Genomic DNA, 19,285 nt, shown 5'->3' with positions numbered 1-19,285 from the left:
CACAGTGGTGGCAGAAAATTAACCAAAGATTAGGTGCACTGGAGTAAGTATATCAGAGAAGGAATCTGTGGGTGGAAGGAATCCTTTAGAAAGTACTGTTTTGGCATGAGGCACAAAAGCAATACAAATACTCAACAATTGCATAAGACAAAATTAATATTACGCATGCCTCGAAATTTATACTTGGCACTAGCCATTGACTAGTGATAAATTATTCTCGTCGAGTAAGAAATGGTGTGTTTTGTTTACGTAGAGAACTGTGGGGGTGAGCGCTAAGCCTGGCTAATAGCTTCCAACTTGAAGTCATCAGAATGTTACCAAAACAACAAATTGATAAGTAGCGTATCATCTTTAGATAGGTGCACAAGGAAAAAGGGCCATTGTTCTGCCAAACTTTTAGCATTCGTGAATTAGAACATAAATGCACCAAGCTGGATGTGGGACTGACTGATGGACTTGGAGGTTACTTTAGTTGGAGGAAGCTGAAATTATACAAGGCAAGTATACCCAACTACATTACAAAGGGGCTTTGTTCTGAGTGATTAGTTAACAATTACAAGCGTGGTGTCTGATGAACAAGCAGTTGCAGGGTAGCAGACATAAGGAGCAGCACAAAAAAAGGAGCCAAGATAGCATGAGAGAAAAAGAAAATGAGGAATATAGGATGGAAGTAGAGTGAATTGCGTGAATAATGGGGGAGGCATACTGTGGGATAAGAGCCCCTTCCAAAGCATGTGCATTCTCAGTGGAGGCTTCATAAGGTCCATAGAGAGCAATGTTTCATATCACCTTTTTAAATAGAGGTGATTTCCTACAGTGTTAGTCAAAAACTCCATTACATCGTTAATGTCAAGATCATTCCAAATGTATTTAACCCATTTCTGACCTATTACATACATCTGCTCAATATGCTAAAAAGGATAAACACAAATATTTCAATCCAAAAACTTTCAATAAAATCTCTCTATTTTATTTCACGCGTCATATTTTCTCATCACTTTATCAAAAAAGATATTGTAAAAAGTGCATGCAAAACGTACACTATTTTACACCATTCCACAGACTCTCACTCCTTTGGAAACCTATCCAATATGTTTCTTATCCCCAGATTATTTATACATAATTGCAGTACAAACAGGTACTGCACAGTATCTCATAACGCCCACAAAAAGCTGTTAAATAGGTATATCTTATCTGATCACACCCAACATATACACGTTTCTGTCTGCCAAGTGTTCTAGTTGTTCAGGCATTCAACAGGGGTCACTTTAATATTCTTCAAGCCTTCCGAAATGTTTACACATATGCAATCAACTTCTTACACAATCTAATGTATTTCAAGGCTGTAGCAATGACAAGACTACATCACTCTTAGCAAGTACAGGAATAGTAATTATATTACTTATTCTATTCTCGTATCTCGGTATAATTTCCCCAACATACCCGCGTCACTCATGGTCTCAGTTTCTTTATCTGCAAATAGGATATAGAATAGAGAGTAAACTAGTATGTAGCTTTTCTAGTTGTGTATGACTGATATTGCATACCTATAATTCTCTTCTCTTTCTGATGCTTGCATCTGCTTACATTCACATGCTTTGCATAGGCTGACATCTAGTGGTTGGTGCAGAGTATTGGGGACGTGCAATGTGCCGATGGTGCTTCACGCGTCAAGGTCCTCAGATTGTTTTGTTTCTGACATGAGGATGCAATGTGACGAATCCCAGGATGACGTCACTGCTTCCGAAAGGGGAACCCCCTTCCCAGGAGGAAAGGGTGGTGAGGACGCTAACTGATAGTACCCCTGTTGGTGGTACTCAGTGGGTAGATTTCATGGGAGGGGAAACCCTGCCCTTTGGGAACAGTGCAACCACATTAGGAGAACGCAGTATTCCCACCAATCACAAGACACTAGACCCACTTCCCTCGGTTACCCCACTTTTCCTATGCCTCTTCAATCCTACCCTCAAACCCCTTGTACTTTTCTAAGGCAGTCCAAGTAGAGAGTACAGAGACCAGGGAGATTCCTCGCGAGTTACCACACCAGCACTCACTTAGTACTGAGACGAGGAGGAGGTGAGGAGCAATACTGAATAACCATTGTAACCACTTTTACCAGTCTAGAGGTTTGCGACATTTGATTGGAATAAACCAGATAAAAACTGAAGAGGGACTTGACAAGTTGTCAAGCCCTCCCTGGAGGAACCGCAAGAGCCAGGAGGAACCTGAAGTACAGGCGGGTGCTGAGCGGGATGCCAGGAACAAGGAGAGAGAGTCTGAGGCCGGCCCAGGAAGCGAGGACCGCACGGCCCGCAGGTGGACTAAGACTCTGGTTGCTCCAAATACCCCTGGAAGCCCGAGAGAGCGAGTCCACATGGTCCCTGAAGGAAAGAGGACCACAGAGCCGCCACAGAGCATGGGGAGCTACAGGAAGGTATCAGACAAACGTGCAAACCACGCGAATAGCTAGGAAGGTGCTGATAACTAAAGGAGGTAGTGGCACGAGTTGGGAGGCTATAAAAGGAGGGTCTGGGACCCTAATGCTGTGAGAGAAAAGCAAGGAAGTACATGGAATCAAGCATGGCTTGGCAGGAGCGTGAACCAAGCCCACAGAAAGGAAAAAGAAGATCGGAATTGCGAGTCTGGGACTCGCACCATCTAAAGAGAACTGGAACTTGGTGGACAGTTTGTAAAGTGCCAAGAAGGTTAGTGAACCAAGCCTGAATGACCCACTAGAGCCTGGGTAGCACTCAGGCTACTCTTCTTCATCGCAGTACTTGGTGAGTGGGAACCAGGTCTGCCCACCTGGGTCAGGGACCCACTACAGCTTGGGGAGTACATCCATGCTGCTGTTCTTCAAGGATGTATATGGCAAGTGGAAGCCACAGCTGCCAACCAGGGTCTGGACCCCAAGGAACTGCATTGTAAGTCTGAGGAAGGCATAGGGTAGGGAATATTTACCCTAACAGCCAAGGAGTGGCTGAAACTGCTTTGTGAAAGTCTTACTAAGACAAGAACTACCTTTTGTCCAGGGGAAGCGAGGCATTCCTCTGGAACAAGAAGACCTCTCCTTTGATTTAGTTAGTTTAGCATGTAAGGGACACAGGATTTTAAAAATGGACATTACGACTTTTTCTTTGGGCATTCTGACACTAGCTATGGCAGAGAACCCCCACTTGGAGTAAGGGCGAGATAGGGTTTTCTTTTCCTTTTTACCTTTTAATAAAGGTTTATAGCAAACACAATGACCCCTCTGTGTCAGAGTCGTACTTCTGCACCCTTATAGTACCTTCTACTCCCAATGACGTGAGGGAGGGTGGGCTTTGCTTTATTAAAAAGGTGGTACATCCAGTTTGCAAAGTTCCTTATCTCCTGAATTCTGAGGGTTCTGACAGAACGCTGGTAATTCAATGGATTAGTTTACATGAAATTTAGGTATATATTTAGGAGAAAAGCGTGGGTGCATTCTGAAAAAGACCACCTTTTTATGTACTATTAACAAAAGGCTCAGTTAATGACAAAGCTTGAAGCACAACGATTCTACGAATAGAAACAATGGCTAAACGAAACACTGCCTGTAAGTGAAGTCTTTAAGGTGTGCTTTGTGCATTGGTTCAAATGGTGAAGGACCCATGAGCTTGCTTAGTGCCACGTTTAAATCCCAAACTGGTGGTGGGATAGCAAACAGTGGGTGTAATTGTTTTACTCCTTTACTGAAGTCTCCAACCACAGGAATCGTCTACCAGGGAACTTTGTTTTGGGATGTTGTTTATGCAGATAGTGCCGCTAAATGCACCTTTAATGAAGTAAAGGCAAGCTGTGAATACAGTAAACACAATGCAAAATGTGTGATGCTGGACAATCAATTGGATTGACGTTAGACTTTATACGCCACAAGAAAAACCTTTTCCACTTCTTAAAGTAGCAGTGTCTAGTGTTACGATTACATGCTTCCCTCAAAATGTCCATGCATCCGAATGGTAAATTGAGGTGTCCGAACACTATGACCTCAGGAGCAAAGCTGCTAAGTTGGTTGTATGTGGTTGCGTGTGTAGAATTGAACCCCGATTCTGTGGCAGCATGTTGAGAGTGGAATTCAATCTTATTAATGGGTAAAGGGACATCTTGGGGAGGTGGGAGTTCCACACCGAACCGGCTACATTGGTGCTATGAATCATTGTGGGGTGCGTGCGGAGACATCTCCAAATATTTTCAGCCCGTATGGACAACCTCGAGAAGTGTGTTCCACCGGTTGGTTGATTTAAAACATGTCTTGTGCGGTCTGTTTTCCCCCCTTCAGCTGTTCGAATGCATGAAGTGCTCTGTAAAATACTAAAAGTGCTGTTTTGCCAGCGGGAGAGGCCATTTTCCTTGCGCCTTGAGGTGTAAGCAAAGGACTCCCCTCCCCGTTTGTGATCGGTCCCTGGCATTCTTGAGGCGAATAGATTTCGCTTTAACATGTTTTCTTTTGTCCAGCATTTTAAAGCCAACACCAGTGCGTGCAAAACTTGCTCTAGATCATCCCAATTCCCCTCTTCTTGAGACCACTGATTCGCCAACCACTCTTGTAATGGACATACGTTTAGCCTGGCATGTGGCACAATGAAGACACAGGATGCCATTATGCAGAGCAGACTCATGACTTTCCTGACTGTTATCTGGTGATAGGCCACATAACAAGAGACTTGTTTCAGAAGATTTTGTACCCACTCATTGGAGGGGAACACTAGAGTGGCTTTTGTGTTCATAAAAGCCCCAAGAAATTTCTTCTGCTTGCTGGGTTCCAGGCTGAATTTCTTTTTGTTTACTGAAAAGCCAAGTTGGTGTAGAAGGTGGATAAATCCTTTGAGTCTTTTTGCAGCATATTTTTGGGTCTTGCCCTGTTATTAACCAGTCATCCAGATATGGGTACACTGGAATGCAGTCTCTGCAAAGGTGTGCTGCGACTACTGACAGTACTTTTGTTACTGGAGGGGCTCATGCGATCCCAAAAGGGAATACTATGAACTGATAATGAACAGCATCTACTTTAAAGCTTAGGTACTTTTGATGTGCTGGCAGCGTTGAAATATGAAAGTATGCATCTTTTATATTCAGTGTTGCCAGAGGTCTCACTCTTTCAGCAGTGGAATGACCTCCTGCAACGTGGTAATCCTGAACCTTTGAGGCTTGATAGACGTAATTGCACGCCTTAGGTCGAGCACTGGTCTTTTTGTTCAGTATTTCTTTGGAACAAGTATGTACACAGAATAAATACCTCGTTTACTTGCAATAGTGGGATTTGCTTTACGGATTATTTTTCTAGCCGGGTCTGAATCTCTGCTTGCAAGAGGTGTTCTAGAGCCTTTCTTCTGTGTTATGGAGGTGGATTGTGCGATTTCTCTATAATATCCACGCGATACCCAGTTTGTAAGGTTGCCAAAACCTACTTGATTGACGTTATTCCCTCTCATGATGAGGGCGCTAGAGACCAGACCAAGATGGCCGCTCCCATGTGAGCGCCCGCGCGGCCTATTAAAATCCTTATTAATCCTGTTTATTCCGGCAGTATAACTCCCTAAAACAACCACCAAGGCTCCAGTCAGTGTACTGGGAAGAAAATCAGCCGTGCAGAAGCCAGATCCGAAGACCCTGGCCGCCTAGACACTGCTTCCCGGGTGGCTGGGGCGTCTCAAGGACCGCGGGAGAGCTTCGGCGGCCGTCGCGCGGCCCAGCCGAGCCCGCGCTGAAAGCGGGGGAACGGAGTGGTCCGTCACCCGGGACGTCAGCGCTACAGGTGCCCCCCTCGGCTCTATCCCCACAGCAACAGCCAAATCCACTGCCCCCCCCCCCCCCGTCCAGCATAAAAGGTACTGTCGACCTCCGGAGATCAGGGCGTGGGCCCGGAGGGGCTCGAGCGGTCCCGCGCCATCCCGGCGGCATCCCGGCGGCCGAGAAGCAACATCCCGGCAGAACCTTGCAGCTACACGGACTCCCGCCGGCGACCCAGGCAGCTACATCCTGACGGCGTGGCGATGGCCGGGAGACGGGGCCAACACGAGGGAGCAGAACACGGGCTAGGCCCCACCAGGTATGGCGCACGCTAGGGGGGAGGCGGCTCGAGCGAGGAGCACTCAAAGCAATGAGCCACACTGTCGCGGCTCTCGACCACCCTCGGGGGGAGTGACTGTGCCCCTTCGGGCTGCGCCCAACAATCCGCTCGGCGCTATCTAGCAAGAGGCCCCACTTTGGCAGCACAGTGACACTACCACAGCCAGTCTGCAGGGGCCATAGGACTTCGAACTGAACCAACTATCCTGGGACCCGACTGGCGTGGTCGGCCAATAATCTACCGTCCCCGGCACCAACTAGAACGCATATGGCGGGCTGAGTGTCCAGCACAGGCCAACCCTACAGTCGGGCAAAACATCTTGCAAAACCCCCCACAGGGGCACAAGAAACCCCTTCCTCGGCCGCCATACAAACCCTACAATCAGGCAACCAACGACGCTGCCCCTCCGTACCCGCAATGGGGAAAACCGACAAACAACAGCGCAAACTGAACTTCGAAGCTGGAACCTCGGCAAAAACCCCAAGACACAGCAACAAACCGGAGTCCCCGCCACGTATGCTAAACCAAGAGAACGATGATACTCAGTCCCTTGACATCAGAGCACTGGCTCCTGGAACTGAAATCCGGTATCAGTAACTTCGATAGTAAGCTGGACGGCCTCTCATCCAAAGTCCAACATCGGCTAGACACCCACAATGAGCGTCTAGATGAAGCAGAGCAACGGATCTCCACTTTGGACGATGGGTTATCATTTTTAAATACCGAGGTGTCGTCCCTCGAGGCCCAAATGAAACTAATCAACGCAAAAAATAGAGATCTCGAGGGGCTCTCCAGAAAGAACAACATCCGGATAGTAGGAGTAAGAGAGTAACAACTATAAGGCAAAATGGAAGACCACGTTGAAGAAATGTGCAAATCCCTCTTCGGTCCGGAAACTCTCTAGCCCCTATTCGTCATCGAAAGAGCCCACAGAATACTGACGCTAAGACCTGCTCCCGGAGCACCCTCTCGTCCAATAATTGCAAAATTACTCAATTACAAGGACACAGATGCGATACTCCGAATGGCCAGAGAGAAAGGGGAGCTGCAGCACGACGGCGATACCGTCCACTTTTATCCGGACTTCTCTCCAGCCGTCCAGGCACAAAGGAGGTCTTTCACAAACATTAAACTGAGACTCCGCACGAACCAGATACCATACTCGATGCTGTTCCCAGCCCGACTGAGAATACAACACCAGGGAAGAACCCTGTTTTTCCAAACACCCGAAGAGGCAAATGTGTACCTGGACCGGGCGGGCTGTCGACCACCAGAGAATAACCAAGCACGAGCTCAAAGAGAAGGGGCCCAGTGGAATCCACCATAGATGGACTGAAGCAAAAGAACGTGGGGCACTGCGACAATCAATGCTGCCGGAAACACGAAATAGAGGGTAAAACACCCTCAAGGCCGCGCGACTTGGGAAGATCCAAGCGCCCTTAGCACAGCATAGTTCATGTTTTCGAGTTACAAGTTAAAAAAAGGGGGATCCACGACGAGCCAGTTGGGGGTTGCTCGCAAGAAATGGGAGGGAAAATCACACAAGTTGGGAGTCAACAAGTTGTACAGCACCCAGGACACCCCATATGCTCCACCCAGGAGAAGAGCACACCACAAACAAAATCAACCCAACAGGGCCCACCACCCCCGCCAGTTAGTAGGTAAATGCCATGATCCGCACAAACAAAGAATTAAAAACATGGCGCCTTCACCGTAGCTACATGGAACATTAAAGGTGGGAATCAACCAGCGAAAGTGAGGAAGATGACTCAATACCTACGCCGACACAAAATCGGCATAGCGTTCATCCAAGAAACACATCTACTTCCAACGTCCGAACACCCCTGGGCCAAAGACTGGGGATGTCACTGCTACTTCGCCTCCTTCTCGTCCTACGCCAGGGGAGTGGCCATAATAATCAACAAGGCAATCAATTTCAAACTAATCGCTCAAAAAAAGGACACACAAGGCAGGTCGCTCATGATACAAGGAACGATTGATGGAGAAGAAATCACCTTAGTGAATTCATATGGCCCGAACACCGACGGTCCCAATAACTTCGACTGGGTAATGACCCAACTGAGCACGGTCAGACGGTCCACGATCATATGGGGTGGCGACCTCAACACGACCCTGAACCCAGCTAAAGATAAAGATAAATCGCATAACCTAACAGCGACCCCATCCAAGGTGTCCCTACAAATCACTGAAATCTGCAAAGCATACGACCTCATTGATATCTGGAGACACCAGAACCCAAACACCAGCGACTTCACCTTCCACTCCTGGGTTCACAGAACCAGTTCGAGAATAGACCATCTCCTTGTGTCCTGCCATAGCCGCCTACAATGGGACAATTGCCGCATTCTACCGAGAACCCTGTCATACCACTCCATGGTGTCTCTAGTTTGCAACACCACACAAGCAACCAAACCTCGACCTCATTGGAGATTCAAGCCACGAGCGCTGCAAGACACAGTCTTTGCGGAAGAACTCCGAAGTGAACGAGAACATTTCCTCGACTCCAACCTAGGAACAGTGCCCACAGCCGGGATTCTGTGGGAGACTCTAAAATGTTTTACCAGAGGGGTCTGCATGACGAAAGAATGCGGAATATTAAAACTCAAGGACCTTGAAGGCGCTCTCCTGACAAATACTACACAATCGCTAGCAGCAATTAAGAAAGAATTGGAAGTGTTCCGAGACGCAGCTGAAAGGGAAATTAAATTTCTAGGCAGACACCGTAAAATTCGGCAATACGGTGAGGGGCAGCAACCCGGAGCAACCCGCGAGGCTCATAGCTGCCGATAGAAAACCCACAGCGATTGATTCAGTGAGAGACCCAACAGGCAACACCGTCCATTCGACAATTGACATCGTTGAACATTTTTGCAGATTCTACCAGGACCTGTACGACTCAAACTACTCCGCAGACCAAACAGAGCTGACACGATACCTAGATGAAATAGAACTTTACTGGGTCGACCCAGAGCTCAGAGAACCATTAAACACCCCCATTACCATTGAGGAGATCCTCGAAGTCATCAGGGAATTGCCCAATTCTAAAGCACCAGGTCCAAATGGCCTGTCTGGTGAATTCTATAAACACTTCGCAGACCTCCTTACCCCGTTACTCCTCCAGGTCTATGACGAGGCCCTGACCAACGACTAGCTACCACCAACATTATACAGGGCCAACATAATCCTCCTGCACAAGCTCGGCAAAGATCCAATGGAATGCGGCTCATACAGGCCAATCTCGCTAATAAATTTGGACAACAAAATCTTTGCAAAAGTCCTAACCAGGAGGCTGTTGCCCCTCATGCCCGCCATGTTGCTGGCTGACCAGGCGGGCTTCGTCCCTGGGAGGAACACATCATATGGGATAAGAAGGATGTTCAGAGAAATGGAAGCCTTAGAACCGGACTGTCAGGCCGTGGCAGTACTATTACAGTTCTGGAAAGGATGGGGCTGGGTAAGCGTTTTTTGCAAATGCTCTCCCTACAAAAAACGAATCTCCAACATCACGTTAGGCGGCCACTGCTCTGCCAATATCCACTTGAGAAGAGGAACAAGACAGGGATGTCCACTCTCGGCACTTCTGTTCACTTTAGTAATGGAGCCCCTAGCTGCCGACATGCATATGCAACACCTTCACAGAGGCCTCTCTTTTGGCCCACACAAGATGGTCATCTCACTTTACGCAGACGACATAGCCCTGTTTCTACAGAACGCAGATGAGAACCTAAACCCAGCAATGAGAGCAGTAATACAGTTTGGTCGCTTCTCAGTGCTGAAAATCATTAACAGCAAATCGGTCATCTTCCCACTCACCGCCGCCACCACTGAATTTGCTGACGACTTTGGCTTCCAGTGGCAACACACACATGTAAGGTATCTCGGCATCTACATGTCCCGTCTGAGAGAGGAGATCATTCATGACAATTACAAAACCACCATAGACATCCTCCAAGCCAAGATCGAGAGGTGGAAGTCCCTACCACTCAACCTCTGGGGCAGGGTATCAATTGTAAAGATGATCATCTTACCAAAACTACTGTACCTCTTCTCAAACATCCCTCTGCTCCTCACACAGAAACTTATTCAACGCATAAGAGTATGGTCCTTGATCTCGTCTGGGCCGGCAAGTTAGCAAGGGTCGCCTACTCCACACTAACCCTACCGACACGGTAAGGTGGACTGGCCCTCCCAGACCTGGAGCGCTACTATTGGGCAGCCCAGGCCCAATACCTCAGCCAATGGTACGCAAGGCAGTTCATAAGACCGCATGTCCAGATAGAGAGAGCACTGGCGACGCTGCACCTCCTCCGAGCCATAATCTTTGGGCAGTTCCCAGTCACTCAATCCGGAATGAACCCAGTCGCCACCACATATTTAATCTCCCCTCTTCTGCCAGTTAAGCACATTCCTGGAATTCCCATTACAACCGAAAAAGTCTTCCTGCTCTGGACAGAAAAGCTACAGGTGCACTCCATGGACGACCTCTTTCCAGCAGGGACCTTCATGACGGCACAACAAGCTCGAGAAAGAGGAGGCGACAATGTCCTCGACACGTTTATATACTACAGACTACGACACGCGCTTCAGGCAGTAATCCCGAGTTTCCCTAACCACCACCAATCTGGCCACTACTCCACTAGGCAATCCAAGCCCAGGGAGAAGGGCGCCTGGTAACTAACATCTACAAAGGCCTATTCGACAAAGCGAACCCACCCGGTGCAGGAGCCAAAAGGAGATGGGAAAAAACACTAGACAGCGTGATTCCTGATGAAGAATGGGCCTACATCCTAAAACTCACTCAGAGTAGCCATCAATGCGAGGTTCAAACTGATCCACTTTAACTTTCTCCACCAAACATACCACACACCGGTGAAACTGCATTCCCAAAGGGACTCTATCTCAGCAGAATGCAACCGATGTGGGGCACCCACAGCTGACTTCCTTCACCTGCCATGGTCCTGTCCTCCAGTAGCCACCTTCTGGAGAGCAGTACTCGAACAAATCTCATCAATAACCGAAACAGAGCTTGTCCCCGAGCCAAAAACAGTGCTACTAGGCCTGACTCAATCGCTACTGAGTTCAGTTAGAAGGTTAAAAGATCTACTGCTGATCCTGGCGCAAAGAAGAATCGTCTACACATGGGGTAGAGGACCCCCTCCAAACTTACAGTACTGGCTGAAAAACGTACCTTTTTGTCAAGATGTGGAAACTGACTTCATCAAGACTATGTCATTACATGCACACCCTCCGGACATATGGGGGCCGTACATCACATACCTGCTTTCAACGACCGACGCTGCTGACTCATAACAATCGGAACCAACGCAGGACTCAAATACCAGCCCGACACACAACGCTGAAGCCCCAGTAGCGGCGCCACCTAGATGACAACCTTTGGCACAATGACTCTTTTCAACACACTGGGTGGGGGGGGGGGGAGGAGCAGGTGGGAAGGATGCAGTTTTCACAGTACGACCGGTGCTCGGTCTCATGGTTTGTTTGTTTTGTTGGAAAAAACCAATAAAGTTTTTAAAAAAAAGTTATTCCCTCATGCGTGGGTAAATGAGGTTACTCGACCCCCTACCGGGGTGACATGGGAGGGAACCTGGACCAGAGCATCATTGTTTAGCGGCAGCGTCAGAGGCCGCTCCTCTAGAGGTTTGATACCTTCCTCGACTTCCCCATATTCCAAGTTGTCTTTGAAAGGTAGACTGTGCCGTACTTTGTTGACCCTGGTGTGCAAACTAAGTACTTGAATCTGCGCCTGAGGTATAGTCTGATTGTGAAAGTTCTGGGGAAGCTTTTGGTAAGACACCCACAACGGTTCATAGTCAAATCCCTCTGTTGAATGAAAAGATCTATTTGTGATCTGGCGTAAAGTTTCTGGAGTCTCATGCGGTTCCAAGGCCACGACAGTCCAAGGCCCTCAATAGGCATGTTTAGGTGGGTGGCTTGAGTCTCGGGTCTGAATCTCTTAGCCAGACATGTTTTGACTCTGGTACCTTCAGGTAAGAGCTGTTCCAGCAGTGTCCAGTGTGTTTTTGATCACTGCATTAGCTGATGGTTTACACTCCGCTAAAACATTTAGCATCTGTGACTTTAAAGGCTCACAGATGTCATTACCCGATCCTCCATCCGATTCCACTGCCCCCTATTAAAACTAATCACAGTGACCAGTAGTTGTCTTACTAACAGAGCATTGCACAGAAACACTGTGCAACTCCTCATTTCCATTACTGGCTCTGCTCTAAATTAGTTTCATTCCCATCACTCCGATTGCTCTTTATCTGGCTCCAAAGCTACTTTCATTTCCTCTCTTGTTCCCTGCCATCATGGGGTCCCTCAAGGGTCAGTTCTGGAGGCGGAAAATGTGTCAGTGCTGGGCACGCTCCTTTTCTCTCTGTACACTAGCCCACTTGCTCACATTATTAAATCTTTTGGTCTCTCTTAATACTTCTATGCAGACGATCAGCCCTACAGATTAGGGGTGTATCGGCCACTTCTACTCACTACAAATACTCCCAAAAAATAAAAACGGGGTAGAAATACTCCCCAACAGAAAATGTATTTCACCCACAAAGCTCTATGGATATGTTTGGACCAGTAGTGCATGAAACACTTTTTATAGGCGCGTTACAATGCCATATCATGTAGGAAGAAACTACTATTACTGCCTGGCAGGAGGAATTAAACCTGTATCTTTTTATGTGCATGAATAACTAGGTGCAAAGACAAGATTATTACAAAAACATTTCCTTTTTCAACTCATTGGAAACTGGACTTACATTTTTACTCTCTAAAAAATCATTTCACTATACACTTTAAAAGAATGAGGAGTAAAATACTCCCACTTCCAAATCATCTGGAGCACTGCCGACGGTACCAGATTTTCTCCTCTCTACCTTGTCTGAAACTATCCATAAAACAACATCTCCGATTGTCTACTTGTCTACTAACAGTTCCATCCTGGATGCATTCACAGTTCCTTCACCTTAATCAGTCTTAAACGAACATTTTGTTCTTACCATCCTCTTCCATTTCTTCTTCTCCCTCTCCTTCATCTATCTATTATCCCTCCATCTACCTCAGCTCTTTATTTATAACACATGGTGTGATTTGTGTTTTAGTGGCCTTTGGTTTTTCCATCAGCAGGATAGTTTGGTTACATTTCAAAACAAAATGTTGCCTACAGTCAAAACACATCATGGATAGGTGATTGTTATGAAGTAGATATATAAGCAATGTCCTACCTCTTCTGGAAACTCTTCACTGACCAGGGACATGATTAATGATGTCTTACCGACGCTGGCTGCAAAAGGAAAGAAAAACATATTGGAAACTGCAAATATTGCTGCACTGAAGCACTTTCACATGTGTATAGTACTCGTTATAGACATTTGTAATGTAGGCTGAGACAAAATTCATTCAGCCACATTACCGACACTCTGCTGAGCCGGATGTTACACTGTCAAAACAAAAAAAGGCAAAGCAACTTGTGGAACAGCGGTCACTATCTTGGAATGTCGGTTCCATACACTCTTTCTTACAGCGTATTCCAAAGAATGTATTATATATAGTAATGTATTCAATGATTCATCTTTCATTTACAACTAGATTAATATTGTATTTATGTGGTGTTGGATTTATTTTTAAAAAAAGAAGTTCCTGATTTTTAGAAGCATATGTATTGTTTAAACAATGTTACAAACCATCATTGTGCACCATTTTTTAGTTAAACTGTCACCTGAATCTGCTGGCATTCACAAAATGTTTCTTTACATGTTTGTGAATAAAGACAGAAATGCATTTAGAGACAAAAAAAGAGCACAAAAATGCATTTGGAAATAGAAAAGCTTTTGATCTGATTTCTCTGGCTCAACATTTAGATGGCTGCCATCCTGATGAGTGGCAGACTTCTGCAGTTCAAATCCAGGTCCAGATTGCCACATTTCTTATGGATTTCTCTCACTCGTCTTGATTTTCTAGCAATGTGTAGAAATGTCATTCTCAAGTACACCAAAAGAACAAAATACTGTAAAGTCAAAGTACTAAAGTGCTCATGTTCATACGTCCATCCACACATTTCCCAATCATCTACAAAGTATATGAAAAGCCTCACACTCTTAGTTTAAAAAGTATACAACAGCATGGGTCCTACCCACGTTAAAGGACAGCATGTGTATTGATCTTAGAGAGGAGGTCTGTTTTTATTTCATAATAGAGACATTGTGCCTCATTACGAGTTTGGAGGTAGCCATGCCGTCATTACCGGCATGGCTACCTCCGAACTCGTGTCCGGGTCCCGAAAAAAGGGAATTACTGGGCCATTCTGACTTTTGCGGGCCCGGTAATTCCCATTTTCGGGACCCAGACCTAGTACGTCCCAATTCCTATTTGAGCCCCCATTGAGCTCAATGGGAATGGGGAGGATGCTAACAACGGACGGGTCCGTTAGCATCCTGGTCTGCTCGCGGGTGCCGGTTTGTACGTCTGGCCAGACCAGAAATGCATGCCGCCACCCGCAAGCAAACCTTACCGGCACCGTTCATACCGCGGCCGCCAGGGTCGTAATGAAGCCCATTGTATTTGATACCCCATTGCCAATAGCTAATCCCCCTATGATTTCGAAGGTCTAACAAACCAAAATGCTCAGTTCTTGAGGGTGCATATTGAGAAGGCTCCTTACGAAATGACATCACCAACCCATTGTGAACAGCAATACTAATACCATCTGCATCACAGACTTGGTTGCTCCCCCAAAAAGATTTCAGCGAACAAGGAAACCTACTCTATGCACAGTTTGCATCAGAGTTCAGCCTAAATTGTCCTAATTTAGGAAAACTAAAAAACAGGTTTTGAATAAAAAAAATACCAATTTGTCCGAATAAAATCCTGACATAAGAAGAGGCCATAATGTCTTTAAGCTGTAATTTAAGTGGCCATGTGTTGTGCCCTTCTGCCACTTTAGGTGGCCTCAATGCTTGTGGCTCGAGGGGAAAAAAAAGGGGGCGGGGGTTGGAGATGCGAAACCTGTACTGTTGATGAGTGCAAGTCAGAAGTACCTGGTTCTTGTTTGTCAATTTACTTTCTGTGGATTTGTCTCAGGCTTGGGAGTAGAATATTCATAGGGAAGAGCCCAAGATCTGATGGACTACAGCGCTTTAGGTCTGGTTAGCTCCTGATGTAGCAGTGGAGAGGGAGCGTGATGGGGCTTAAGGACAGAGCTTAGTCAGTGCTCGATTAGTGCCGATGTGCTAACAGTTCGGTGTATAAGGGGGGGTGGTGTGTGTGTGTGTATGTGTGTAGATGGTAGGAGATGATGGAGAGGGTTAAGCTTTAAAAAGGCATAACAGCCTGCAATCCAGCACTACAACCATTCACCTCTTATAGATCAATCTCATTTCACTTGCTCACATTGGTACTGTCAATGTCTTTCTACCAGTTCTCCCCCAACTCCTCCCCCCTCACCTTCAGTGTTGAGTCCTTCTCCCAGTCTCCCTCCCCGGTCTACCTCTAAGTATGCATTTTTCTCCCAGTCCCCTTCCCTCTAATGTGGGTCTTTCCCCCAGTTCCAAGAGCTCTTCCTCTCTGCCCGACCCAATCTCATAGATATTGTATATTCATATTCCATGTGAACCAAAACAAGCATCTAATTTAAACACGGCAATAATCATGCTTTGCACAATACTTAAAATCATATCAATTTGCAATACCACCAAGACCTGGATGGATCAGAACTGGGCAAGATAAATAGCACCAAAACAGAGCGGATCATTATTTCAGCTCCAACTAGTGCCAAAAAGCAAAACTCTTATACATCCTTTTCAAAGGATGCCCTCTCTCTACCAGTCCTGACCAAGGTAATAACCCTCAGAGCGGTCTGAGTTCTTCCACTCGCTATGTCCTTACATGTAAATTACATTACCAGCTTTACTAGCCATTAGATTTGCCTATTCAGGAATACTCCACCTTTACACCATGCGTTGCATTGGCTTCCAGTCCAGGCCTGCATCATTCTTAAGGTTACAACACTAATTCATAAATGCCCTGCTGACCAAGTCCATGATTCTAACTCTCCAATCACAAATTGTTCTATGTAAGCTTTTCAAGTTCCAACATTCAATTTTAAATTGGTGGGTGGTTGTGGGGGGGAAGTGGGGGACAAAGACCTCTCCCTGTTCAAGGTCCTTATGTTTGGATGACCTTTATATTTCTTTGAGGCCTCTGTTTTATGAAAGTCTTGTTAAACCATTTCTTTTCACTTCATTTGAATATCCAAAGATAAGTAGTTCTGCATGCTTTAAGTAGCACGCAATCTCTCTTCTACGATTTGATTGATGACTTGATTTAGAATTTGTATTGCGCATATCCCTGAGGAACCAAGCAGCAAGCTGCATCTAGGCGCAGATTTTGTCTGAAAAGAAATGGAGAATATAGTACATCAGCTATTGAGTTTTTTAGTTGCGTCCTGAAAACAGTCAGAGATTCAGTCTGTCGCAGGTGAGGTGGGAGTGAGTTCCAGGTCTGGGGACCAGCCACCGAAAAACGTCTATCCCCCCAATGAGAAGTTTTAGAAGGGGGAGGGGGGGGATTACCAAAAGATCTTGATACATAGATCACAAGGAACGTGTAGGGTTGTAGGTCTTAATGTTTTTTAGATTAGATAAGGTGGAGCTAGGCCACATACACATCCAAAGACAAGACACAGTAACTTGAACTGAATCCCCTGCTGGACTGGCAACCAATGAAGGCTCCTACGGCGCGCAGAAACTGATGCTTTCCAAGGTAAGGGGGAAAGTATATATATCAGGCGTACTGCTGAGACGCTGTAAATGATATTTTGGACTTCCTACCAAAAGCACATTACAGTATTCCAGACTGGCATTAACAAGAGTGCCCACCACTGTTGATCGATCATGCTCGGGTATAAAAAGGGAAAGGGGTTTAAGAATCACAGTTGAAAATATGCAGACTTGATGATCTGATTCACCTGTAAATTGCACCCCAGGCTGGATTGGCAGATGCATCCTACATTTTTAACGTTTTTACATTATTTGGAGGCAATTTCAGAATACACTCTGCTGCCTCCAAAGGTTGTTTTAAACTGACATGGATATGAGTAACATCCGCATATGAATGATACTGAAGATCAAACTGAGCAAAAATGTTTAGCAATGGCCAGATATAAAGATTAAAAACAGTATGGGTGACAAGCATGACCCCTGTGGCACTCCAAACGGTATTGTCAGCATCTCGGAGAGGAATGGGCCCGTTTTCACTTAGAGTCAGTCAGTTAAAAATGAGAAACCATCTCATTGCTTTTTCCGATACTTGTGCCAGAGAGGTTAATCTAGAGCCAGGTATATTAAAGTCCACAGTGTCGAAAGCTGCCGACAAGTCAAGCATGACAAGCATACTCATGTCCCCCTTGTCAGCAATTTCGAGTAGGTCATCCCAGACCTTTAATAAGGCAGTCTCTGTACCATGTCCTGGCCTAAAGCCAGACTGGTATGCGTCTAGAATATTATTAGCTTCCAAAGGATCTTGGAGTTGTATAGTTACAACTTTCTCAAGGATTTTTGTTGGCATTAATAGCCATGCAATAGGTTGGAAGGTGGCAAGGACTTTATGCAAAGGTGTCGGGTAGGATTTATTTAGTTCCTCTGGTGCAAAGCCTTGGTCGAGTTAGGCATTTACCTACATCTGAATGGGTTCTCACAGTGCCTGTGCATGTTTTGCAAAATATACTGGAATTGCGCAGTACTTGTAATTAGTAGGTTTAAGATGACAAAGAAGTTTCTCAATGGTTTCTTTTCCCACCGGTGAAAAAGTCAACTCGGGTAGATTCTACTTCAAGATCAGACTCAGTTAAGAGGGGAATCGTAATCGATTGACCATCGATATTCACTCCAATCTTGTCCATTTTATTAAAAAAGAAGGTATTGAAATCTTTAGCCATCTTCTCAGTTGGCGTTATGCAGGTATTCATACAATCAGGATTTGATGGATTCCCAATAGCCATAAAGAGTTTGTTTGGTCTATTTGCTGCCAAATTTATTAGTTTTTTTTAATGCTTTTTAGGATCTCATGCTTATCTATTTTTAGGGCAGATGTAGCCATTATATGATCTACAGTGGTTCTGGTCATGCGCCATATTTTTTCCATTTTCCAATATTGGCTCCGGCAGTACTTCAATTTGTCGTAAAACCACTGTTCCCTTTCCTAGTTGTCAGTTTTGGTATTTTTACGGGTGCAATAGTATCGCAATTCACATGTAATTGTCACATTAAGTTTGTATAGACCTTTGCACCCACCGTAATATCATATACCGCAGATATATGACTCTGAAGGTCAGTATCAGAGATACAATCCAGGTCTTCTTTCGACGTCGAGGTTTTAAAATAGATGTTATTTTGCTTCTATTTATATTCGACACTTAAGTCCAGGCAAATCGAACCATAAAATGATCGGACCATCTCACTGGTTCAATATCTACATCCTGTATAGGGTTTAAACAGTGTCCACTTATATATGCAGAGAGCTCTGAGAGAATATAGAGATTGTGTGAGTCCAGAATGTCCATTAGATGTGTACAGTCGCTATTGTCTGGCTCATTTACACCATATATTTAAATCTCCCAAAATAATCTTCAACTGATTACAAGCTTCAACCCCTAAATATGTATCCATAGTATCAAGGAATGCAGTAGCCGATCCGGGGTGGGGGTTTCGGGGGGATTGTATAGCACAGAAATATTTTAAGAAAGTCATTGGGAGTAAACTGATAGGAGCATGCCAAAACTTGAAAGGCACTGAACCAGCTCCAGGTACAGATATTTTGAATGTCTATAGTGTCTTTGTATATGAAGGCGACTCCGCCTCCCCTTTGTTCTTTATTGAGCCATTTTATCCGGTACTTGTCTGGTACCAAAGAGTGGAAGTACGACTGACATGGTGAAGTAAACCAGGACTCCGTAATCATCAGTGTTGTGTGCTTCAATGTAGCTATTTATTGCAACAGCATTCTTAATCGCTGACCTGGCATGGATTAAAGCTAGTTTGTAGATCATGCCGGCTTCATCAGGGATTAATTTCAATGATTTCGTCATGATATTGGCACCTCAGATTTTATTCAGTGTGTGAAGCAACGGGGTGCCTTGACTAGTGTCCCTGA

The 19,285-nt window shown here is 45.5% G+C and overlaps 1 protein-coding gene across 3 annotated transcripts in view; it reads right to left on the bottom strand.

The window, feature by feature from the left end:
• The window catches only part of RHOT1 (ras homolog family member T1), a 1,148,557-nt gene that overhangs the window by 1,011,714 nt on the left and 117,558 nt on the right, over positions 1-19,285 (bottom strand). For all 3 annotated transcript variants that reach the window (XM_069654964.1, XM_069654963.1, XM_069654965.1), the window contains exon 2: positions 13,363-13,421. In XM_069654964.1, the coding sequence (XP_069511065.1) occupies positions 13,363-13,421 (59 nt within the window). The remainder of the gene's footprint in view (positions 1-13,362; positions 13,422-19,285) is intronic.

Source organism: Ambystoma mexicanum, chromosome 3q, assembly GCF_040938575.1.
Source record: "Ambystoma mexicanum isolate Mex_15411 chromosome 3q, UKY_AmexF1_1, whole genome shotgun sequence".
Classification (NCBI taxonomy): Eukaryota; Metazoa; Chordata; class Amphibia; order Caudata; family Ambystomatidae; genus Ambystoma; species Ambystoma mexicanum.
This window is presented reverse-complemented; position numbering and strand designations above follow the sequence as displayed.